Source organism: Fusarium tjaetaba (assembly GCF_013396195.1).
Source record: "Fusarium tjaetaba strain NRRL 66243 chromosome Unknown NRRL66243_c0000392, whole genome shotgun sequence".
Lineage (NCBI taxonomy): Eukaryota > Fungi > Ascomycota > Sordariomycetes > Hypocreales > Nectriaceae > Fusarium > Fusarium tjaetaba.
Window position 1 is genome coordinate 13225 of NW_023501588.1, and position 9890 is coordinate 23114.

At 52.3% G+C, this 9890-nt stretch overlaps 4 protein-coding genes across 4 annotated transcripts; 3 read left to right on the plus strand and 1 right to left on the minus strand.

Annotated features, from left to right (window-relative positions):
- Window positions 1–225: 225 nt before the first annotated feature.
- Window positions 226–1610, plus strand: FTJAE_13232 (AP-1-like transcription factor; the record flags this gene model as incomplete). The annotated part of the gene is made up of 4 exons (XM_037346355.1): window positions 226–539; window positions 594–977; window positions 1112–1480; window positions 1526–1610. 4 exons carry the CDS (start codon window positions 226–228, stop codon window positions 1608–1610), a joined length of 1152 nt encoding a protein of 383 aa, XP_037199737.1.
- Window positions 1611–2156: 546 nt separating this feature from the next.
- On the plus strand, window positions 2157–4031 carry FTJAE_13233 (eukaryotic translation initiation factor 3 subunit D; the record flags this gene model as incomplete). Its single annotated transcript, XM_037346356.1, has 3 exons — window positions 2157–2367; window positions 2461–3688; window positions 3740–4031. 3 exons carry the CDS (start codon window positions 2157–2159, stop codon window positions 4029–4031), a joined length of 1731 nt encoding a protein of 576 aa, XP_037199738.1.
- A 1410-nt stretch (window positions 4032–5441) lies between these two features.
- FTJAE_13234 (signaling protein) lies at window positions 5442–5812 on the plus strand (the record flags this gene model as incomplete). Its single annotated transcript, XM_037346357.1, has 2 exons — window positions 5442–5507; window positions 5570–5812. The coding sequence occupies 2 exons, from the start codon at window positions 5442–5444 to the stop codon at window positions 5810–5812; spliced, it is 309 nt and encodes a 102-aa protein (XP_037199739.1).
- Window positions 5813–6449: 637 nt separating this feature from the next.
- On the minus strand, window positions 6450–9043 carry FTJAE_13235 (cortactin; the record flags this gene model as incomplete). The annotated part of the gene is made up of 3 exons (XM_037346358.1): window positions 6450–6574; window positions 6625–8790; window positions 8848–9043. 3 exons carry the CDS (start codon window positions 9041–9043, stop codon window positions 6450–6452), a joined length of 2487 nt encoding a protein of 828 aa, XP_037199740.1.
- Between the last annotated feature and the right edge of the window lie 847 nt (window positions 9044–9890).

A 9890-nucleotide genomic window follows, 5' to 3' on the forward strand; every position in this document is an offset into this window, starting at 1 on the left:
CTTATACCTACCTACCTGAGTCGGGTCGGCAACATTATACGCAACTGGAACGCCTCCGATCCCCAACGGTTCATGATACAGGAGCACAACCACGACAGTCCTTGCTGCAAACAACAGTTTTATTCTGGCGATTCCGTGTCCAGCCTCATACACTTCATGATTCTTGGGGCCCAGGTGACTAACGCCCGACACTACCTCTCATAGATTAGTAGGTAGACGGCCGGTATGGATGCCTTCAATGCCAATCTTGCTGGCGCAACAGAGCGTTCCTTCTCTTCGTCACTCTCGCCGGACCGAGTTGTCGCCAGCTCAGAAGATGACAATGCTGCGGCCTCCACCCTCGATCCTGATTTTTACAAGAGTCTGGCCGATAAGAGGACGACGCGCGGTAAGCATTTCAGACGTGACTCCTTCGCCGTGTTGCGGCTCACGGGACTGATTCATGCTTTAGACGGAAACCCCCCCAAGAAGCGAGGGCCCAAGCCCAACAGCAAGCCGGCCTTAACCAGGCGGCAAGAGTTGAATCGTCAGGCACAGAGGTAATGTTGCGCAAGCTCGACGCATGCCTGTAGCTAACATGTGTCCTTTGTCAGAACACATCGCGAAAGAAAGGAGCTCTACATCAAGGCACTGGAAGATGAAGTTCTTCGTCTTAAAGAGGTATTCAGCAATGTTTCATTGGATAGGGAGAGATTGGCCGATGAGAACAAACGGCTGCGAGACACTTTGGCTCAGGCTGGGCTTCAACATAGCAGCCCGCATGTAGCAGGCAGCGCGACGAGTCGTGGTCCCGATTCAGCCAATACAAGTTCCCCGCGCTTGACCTCGCGATCGACGGCGCCGTCAGTTGGCTCACCAATGAACCTACCTGTGGCACTCAATCAAGGTTCCACGACAGGCCAACCGCACGGAATGCCTCAGCCGCTTTATCGTGGAAACCCTGAGCTGGAACAGGCGGGCATTGACTTCGTTTTAACGTACGATAACTCCTACTCGAACAATCCCCAGTGATCCCTCTGTGTGATATGACGCGAGTTGCATTGCGCCATGGGTGAGCTTTGGCAGGATATGTTGATGGTTAGATCAGCTAACAGACTGCGGGTACATATAGTCTCGAGAGGCCGTGCATGACGCATATCCAGTTCATGGTTGAGAGAGCATCTGAGCCTGAGGGCGAACCCTGTGGGCATGCACTTATGGCATCGTGCCCACCAGATCCGGCTCCAGAAACAAGACCAGGTTTACCCTTCGGGAAAACTCATATTCCACTGGATGGCGATACGAACCAGAAGACGTGGGAAGTACCAAAGGCAGATCTTGCCACTTTATTGGATTTAAGTAAGAGCATCGACCTCGATGGTGAGGTAACTCCTATCATGTCTTGGGGTATGCTCATGTCACACCCAAGGGCAAATGAATTGGAGGCGGTCGACTTCCGAAAGCTGAGTGAAGAACTCGTTCGGAAAGTGAGATGTTATGGGTAAGTTTTCCGCAATGTTGCGCTCGCATATACTGACTTGCCAAGCTTTGGTGCTGTAATGGAAGAATTTGAGGTGCGAGATGCTATCGACAATGTGTTCAGCGGTAAGGACACGATGATGGGTGAATAGGAGTTTGTTTTGTGTTTTTCCACTAGGGGGGAACGGTAGCTGTTGTTTGGATATTACTGTTTGCTGTTTTGACATCTTAATGATGAGCATATCTCTAGCATCTCTCCTTACCTATTCTGGCTATTATAAGTTACAAAATCCGTTAAAAACCACATGTCTCAAATCTCTCCTGAGACCCTCTTATTTGTAAATAATGGGAGGAGCATACAACCGTCCAGGGACCGCAACATCATAAGTCAACTTTGATCTAGGACCGTTCAAAATGATCTACTTTACCTTGTTGTGAAATATGCTTGTTTACCCTATGCCTGTTAACCGTGGCTGAGTGGCTGAGGCACACAATCAGCACCGCGGGGCTTGAGTTTTTTCAAGCCCCACTCCACCCCACCACAAATTCGTCGTGGATGTCCAAATTCTAGCATCGCTTGTGAACCGAAAGATTGATTGACCCATCCCCCGCTTCCGAAGCCAACACCGAGCTTCCTTGGTTTTCGTCTATCGCGCACCCGAAAGCGCAAGGAAATCATCGATACTGTTCTTCAAAAAATGGCGGACTCTCTCGACTACGTCAAGATCTGCGAAAGCTGCCCCGCCGGTGACGGTTGGGGTCCTGCAGTCACCACAGAGACTACCCTCAACGGCGTGCCATATGCGCCTTTCTCCAAGGGTGATAAGTTGGGACGCATGGCCGACTGGACTGCAGAGGGCAAGGATAGAGAGCGAGGCGGACGAGCACAGTACAACAGGAATTTCCGAGGTAGGTCATATCGTGTTGTCGTGTTGTTATGTTCTCTGTCGAGATCACCCTCGTCTTGAATGAGCTCTTGGCTGACCGCAATAATTCCTGTAGACCAACAAGTCTATGGCTCTAGCCACGCCATTACCTTTAATGCCCCTCCAGCCGAGGACGAATCAACATTCTCAGTCGTTAGTAACGTCCGAGACTCGACAAAGTCAAGATACGGCCGCGGGGCCGTCTTCACTCGTGGCCGTGGCCAACGTGGAGGTCAGGCCGGTGCCCGGGGCGGACGAACCCAGCTTCAGAGAGGCGGCGCCGGTGCCGCTGGTCGACAGGGCTACGACCGAGGTGGTCGATCCAATGCTGGTCGTGGCGGTCGCCGCTTTGGCTGGAAGGATTATGACAAGCCTGCTCGTAACCGAGACGCCAGTATCAACGTCAAGGCCGAGTGGAAGCTTCTTGAGGAGATCGACTTCAACCGCCTGGCTAAGCTGAATCTTGACACCGACGAGGGTGAGGATATTGATGACTACGGCTTCCTCTACCACTATGACCGCTCTTACGACAAGCAGCCTGTCAAGGGTGCCGAGAAGAAGCTCACACCAATCGACCGTGCTGCCTACAACGTTACCACCTCATCCGATCCCGTAATCCAAGAGCTTGCCGAAAAGGACGAGGCAACTATTTTCGCCACGGATAGCATTTTGTCCATGCTGATGTGCTCTCCTCGATCCGTTTACCCCTGGGACATTGTCATCTCTCGACAGGGTAACAAGATCTTCTTGGACAAGCGCGATAATGCCGCTCTTGATATGGTGACAGTCAATGAGAATGCCGCCGATGCTCCTCTCGATGCTGCTGATGGTAGTAAGGACACCATCAACCAACCCAATGCCCTTGCCGAGGAGGCCACCTACATCAACCATAACTTCACTAACCAGGTCGTCATCGAGAGCGAGTCGTCGAAGGTCACTATGGCTCACGGCAACCCCTTCTACAACTCCTCTGAGGATACCGACCCTCCTGCCAGCAAGGCCTACAAGTACCGACGCTTCGACCTTTCCCTTAACGAGGAGGAGCCTGTCCACCTCGTCGTCCGAACAGAGGTCGACGCCGTTCAAAGGAACGCCATCAGCGGCGAGGACCAGCACGTCAGCATCCATGCTCTCAACGAGTTTGACAGCAAGGCTCAAGGCAGCGGCGGCGCTCTTGACTGGCGAAGCAAGCTTGTTACTCAGCGTGGTGCTGTTGTTGCGACCGAGATGAAGAACAACAGTTGCAAGCTCGCCCGCTGGACAGTGCAGAGCATCCTCGCCAGCGCAGACGTGATGAAGCTTGGGTAAGTTTGCTAATTTACTGATACCTGAATGATCTGCTAATAGATCTGCAGCTTTGTTTCCCGTCTCACCCCCCGTTCCAATGACAAGCACGTCGTATTGGGCGTTATCGGCTGGAAGCCCCGCGATTTCGCTAACCAGATGAACCTATCGCTCTCCAATGGTTGGGGTATTGTTCGCACTATCGCCGACATGTGTCTCAGCAGCGAGAGCCAAGATGCTAAGTTTGTCCTCGTCAAGGACCCGAACAAGTCTATCCTCCGTCTGTACGAGGTGCCTGCTGGTAGCTTCGACGACGATGAGGAGGAGGAGGTTGAGGAGCCCCAGGGCGAGGAGGAGCAGTAGATCAAAGAGAACTAGACATGGCCATGTCACGTTGTGCATATTCGGTAGTTTCATGATGGTGGGGAGGGCCACGGGATAAAAGGCATGAGATTTGCAGGGAGTCCCATGCTCTAATGATTTGAAGCAGTGGATGCAATCTCTATCAGGTTCTGGAAGGCCATTTTTTGTATTTGACTGTGGTTGCAGTCTGGAACGAGAAGAACACGTGATTTTGCTTAACATTTTGTTGTATGGTACCTATAGGTAGGTACCTACGTGTGGGGTTTGTGACCTTGACTTGGCGTGAAGAACCTACTCACAAACGGTCGACTTCCATATATATTAACAGTATACAAAATAAATACTGCAACGACTGTTACTATATTGCAATTTGAAGAATCGAGCCTGATATTTTCTTCGCTTCCGGGGCCTAGCTTTGGAGAAACAGTTTGGGTTTGTCACTGCTTGATGGCCAGGATATGGGAAACATAGCTACAAGAAACGTTGACCAAGATGCAAGCATTATCAGATATCTCGGGACTTCTGTTGATTTGTCAAACAAAGACCACTGGTAATTGCAAGTGGCTCAGAGGCCCAGGAGAATAGAACGCCGGTGGTCCGTCCTCGGTAAGGACGGCACGGGTAACCCGAGAGCAGCGTTAAGCTGTGGTAACTATACTTTACGCGCCTCAGGAGGCAAAGGCTTCGTCATGATGGGTATGTAGCCATCTACGGAGTACAGTTGACGAGAGACTGGCTGGTTTAGGTTACCGGGGATGGCGAGTTGTGGCTGAAGAAGAAGTTTATGACATACATCTGTTTATGGCTGGAAATGACATCAGTTGATCAATCTGAATCTCGAGATGCTCAAACTCCAGTCTAGCCTCATGGTAACCCCGGGGAAGCAGGAAAACTCGAGACATTTAGCCTAAGTGACAAAAGAATTTGGGCAGCTTCAACTTGGAATTCATGTAGAATTAGAGGATCATAGACTGAGTGTTTTTGACACCTTGACCCAAGATCAGAACTTTTCTTACCCACGCACCCCTCCCCAAGCAAGAATAGGTAACTAGGTCTCGTTCATGCCGCACTACCGATCAGACGGACCTTAGGGTGACGGGAGCCCTCCCCGCAGCAGGCATTACGAGCCTCTAATTGGTTGATCAAGCTCTCATTGTTCCAGTCTCAAATGCTCTAAGATGGCTGTTGCCGATGGCCAATTGAAGATCCGTTGCCCGTGACCTCGAAGCTTCTCACATGGCGGGCGCAATATAGGTACTATAGATACTTCTTCTCCTCCACCCTCATCTCCGTCATTTCTTTCCAAGGCGACACCTCTCCTGCGCTTCTTCATCATCATCATACGTAACCTCTAGGCGGTCTATCATACGCAGCTCAATCGCAGCAACAACAACTTCGTTTATCTATACCATGTCTGCTCAAGATTACTACGGCGGCGGTGGCGGCGGTGGAGGCTACCCTCAGCATCCCCAGCCGGTTCGTTACCCGAGCGCATCAAAAAAACCTCGATCGCGATTGCTAATTATGTCGTTTCGCAGTCTTACGGTCCCCCTCAAGGTCAATACGGCCCTCCCCAAGGCCAGTATGGCCCTCCTCAGGGACAGTATGGTCCCCCTCAAGGGCAATATTACGGTCCACCCCAAGGCCAACCTCCCATGCAATATCAACAAGCACCCCCTCAACAAAGTGGTGGCAAGCGTGGCGGCGGCGGCTGCTTGACAGCTTGTCTGGCGGCCATGTGCTGTTGCTGTGTCGCTGAGGAGGGATGCGAGTGCTGGTAAGTCAAATTCCGTGGAGTCATCGGCGTCATCAAGTATTGGAGGCTCTTGACTAGCGCCAATTGAGCTCCGCGCAAGCACAAAGCCAGACCGAAGTGAATACATACTAATGTGTGCCGCTTATAGCATCGATTGTTGTGACTGCCTCTTCTGAACGGCCTGCCTCAGCGAAACAAAGTAGACACGATCCCCACGATACATATAATCAGCCCGCGCATGGCCCTATGAAAACCTCGAGAATCCTTACACCTCTTCAAACAATTTGTAAAACGATTTACAAAGACCCTGTCCCCTGATTAAATAATATATGACGTTCTCTCGCAGAGATGGTGGACGTGGCGTTATCAGTACAAATAAATCCAGTAACCGCACTGAACAGCCGACTGGGTTCAATGTTTTCAACGTTTGAGCATACTGAATGATCGATGGGCGTAGCTCGTCATTACCACGTACACGGCAATAGCTACTGTATCATACTATCGACATAACCAATTGACATGAATATAGAACATTGAATCATTTGTTTTGAAACTGTACGCGAGCTGATAGCGTTCTTACATCTACCGTCAAGTTTTTTCCCACCCCACGAGCTTAATGCATTCCTTTCGCCTCATCATTGATAACAAAGCACGCCCGAAGATTACTGGTTGAGTTGCACGTAATTGGCTGGGAATAAACCGGCTTGCCCAGCATAGTGACCAAACCACCAATCTTCGTCAGGGAACTCCAAATTGGTAATTGTGGCATCTTCAGGGAAGCTCAACTCTGTAAGTAGGATTTAGTGACTGCTTCTTCAGCGTGAGTGTGTATCTTACCATTATCTTCAGCTGCTTCGTAATCGTAGAGGGCAACAGCCGTGTGGCCGGCCTCAGCCGGAGCAGCAGCAGCAGCCGGAGCTTGAGTCTCGGGCTCGGGCTCGGGCTCTGGCTCGGGCTCAGCAACGGGTGGTGGTGGAGGAGGCACCGCCGCAGCAGCCGGTTGCTCTGAATCATCATCCCCCACCAATTCAACGTAGTTGCTGGGGAATAAGCCGCTCTCACCACGTGAGTTAGTGCCCATCCACCAGTCTTCATCCACCATGTCAATGTTAGTGACAACATCGCCCTCGATCAGGTCGATTTCGTTGTCCTCAGCCTTCTCGTAGTCGTATTGGATCACGGCACGATAACCTCCCTGAGACTCCTGAGCTGGCGGAGCTGCGGGTTCAGGGGCGCGATGAGGCTCTTGCTCTGGCTCTGGACTGGGCTCACGCTCGAGAGCGCCGGCTGCAGCAGCAGCTCCGACCCCAACAGCAGCACCTGCAGCAATACCTGCAGCCGCACCGCCAGCAAAACGGGCGGTAGATGAAACCTCCTTATCGTCTGCAAGATCAGACTCTTTGGGCACATCAATCTGGCTAGGAGTAATAGGAGGTGGAGCTCGCTGCTCAGGGGGGGTGCCGACTTCTGGCACAGGTCCACGGCTGACTGGAACAGCAACACGAGGGGGTGAGGGGGATCTCTCGCGCTCTGTAACTGTCTGATAAGCGGAGGGGTCTTCCCGTTCGTCATCCTGCTCATCTGTAGGTGCTGGTCGGCTAGGCAGTCCGGGAAGGGCAAAGCCTCCTGATGGGCGACCGCTAGGAACAGGCGGTGGTGTAGTGTCGTCCTCTGCAGGGCGAGCAGCGGGAGGGGGAGGGGCTCCCGCGCTGATAGGGGCAGTGTCCTTGAAACGGTCTCGCAGAGCTGACACACCTGATGGCGATGCTGGTGTATCTTCAGGTTGCTCGCCTGTGTTTTCCTGACTAATCTGTCCAGGCACACCACGACCATAATCGCCAGTCTGCACTGGAGCCCAGCTCTTACCCGAGTAGCCACTCTTCCACTCGCTTCCGCTCTTCTGTGGTTGAACAGGAGAAGTGTTACCAACAGGAGCAGGGGCGGGAGTACTGGAGGTGTCCTCCCCCCTCTCCCTGGCCTTTCGCTCAGCCCATAGTTGGGCAGGAGTCTTTCCGCCTTGATCAGCAAATGTACGGCTTGCCGCACCAACAGGAGCAGACTTTGCAGGAGCGGGAGCTCCAAAGCCTAGGCCACCGGGTGTAGGAGCCTTTGTACCCGAAAAGCCTCCTGCGCCACTAAACTTGTTGGCGACCTTGGGTTTAGGAAGGGATGTTAGACGCTCCGACTGGGCTGGCTGAGAGAAAGCAGACATGCGTTCCGATACAGGTCGGGTCTCGTCCTCCTGAGGTTTCTCCGGGGCAGCAGGCTTAGCCTGTGCCCGGATTGCAGCAATGTCAACCTTTCCAACGGGTTCGTAGGATCCCTTCACAGGAGTCGGCCTGTCATCCTGGTTCTTTTGAGCCTGAGCCCGAATAGCTGCAATGTCGACCTTGCCAATGGGTTGATAGCCGCCCTTCACCACGTCACCTGGTGTGTCGTCGCGCTTGACGGGGGCGCTTCCGCTGGTAGTCGCCGTGGGTTGCTTGCTGAGATCAGCAATGTTGACCTTTGTAGGCTTGTAAGCAGACTCGACCTTCTCAATCTGAGTCCTTGTGACAGGAGGAGCATCAGCACCCCACCCATCCTCGTCGACATTTTCCTCTCGTTTGGATCGAGCAGCGACGAGTGGGTTGGCACGGCTGGAGGCTGTCGGGGTGAAGACAGGCTTGGTCTTGACAGGAGGAGGTGCAGCAGAACGAGGACTGTCTGAGCTTCCCGCTGAGTACTTGGCGCCGGAAGCATCGGCCACCTTTTGCATGATTGACTCAATTTCGAGGTCGCTCTCGGAGCGAGCGGTAATCTGAACATGGTATCCGTGGAGGATCTTGGAAACCGCAGCAAGATGGCTGGTGAAGTAGCCCTTGGTTCGCTCCGGAACACCTCCTCCACACCATGCGATCAATATGTTCTTAGGAAGGCCACTGTTGGGATCCTTGACCTTGGCAAATGCGAATTGAATGCGCCCTTCACTAAAGTCCTCAATCAGATCGGCGAGGTCGCTTTCTGTCTACATGTTAGCGGACTGATGGGATGATAGACATCCCCTTGTGTGTAACATACCGCCTGTTCCTTGGACCTTGAGAATACTCTCCTTGGCTCCGCTGTCTTGGAAGGCATTCAAAAGAGGGGCCTGGACCGAGAATAGGGCCCAATGAGCATGAGTGGGAGAGTCGGAAGATGGCGGGGCACCGTTGACAACACTGCTATAACTGCTCTTAATGGACGGACCATTTATCGAGGTATTGAGAGATGCCATCTTGGGGATTCTTGAGATGTTAGGACGGAGTGATGCAGACTTGAAGCTGAAGCTGAAGCTGACGAGCTAGGATGACGGAGGTTGGGGGTGACGTTGACACCGTTGCTGCGGCGGCGACAGCTCCACACGGAGAGAGAAGATATAAGTTCCGGAGGCGTAGCCAGGGGAAGGATTATCGTGGTCAATTCTCCAATACGTCTGGTATCGCACAGCGTCGAGTTATTGCTGTGGGAGCTGTATATGGGAGAAGTTGAGGATGGAAACCGAACGTAGATCGGGGGACGGTGGGAATCTACCTTCGGAAACCATACAGTAACTAAAAGGTCCCAGAAGTGGGTTTCTTGGAGTGTGGCTGATGATGTATGTAGCTTCCATTCGTACGTCGTCTGCATCAGTGACCTAAGGTAACCTACCTAGGTACCTATGCTATGCTGGCGAATAGCTTAAAGAATGCCCAATCTTGGGGCGGTCTAGCTGGCCTACAGTGGGCTGAGCGGGGTCAAGCTGCGCTGTTCATGCTCCATTGTATGCGCTGTGTGCTCCGTTGTGCTGCTTTGATGAGCTGTTAACTGGCCATAGCGATGGGAGCTGTCAAAGTCAGCATTACATATCAGAATGCATCTACCAAGGCTATATGCAGATACCCAACTCCGGCAGCGGAGGGCTGACATATCCACCAGACATAAAGATACAAGCCAAAGGAAATGACGCAAGGACATTTTTCTATTTGCACAATCTGCTGCCCCTCTCTCTGCGTACTGTATGACTGCCCCTCTGGGTTTGTAAAAAGTGATAGACCCTGATTTTCTTTGATGATAGATAAGAAGTATGAGTAATTTATACACAA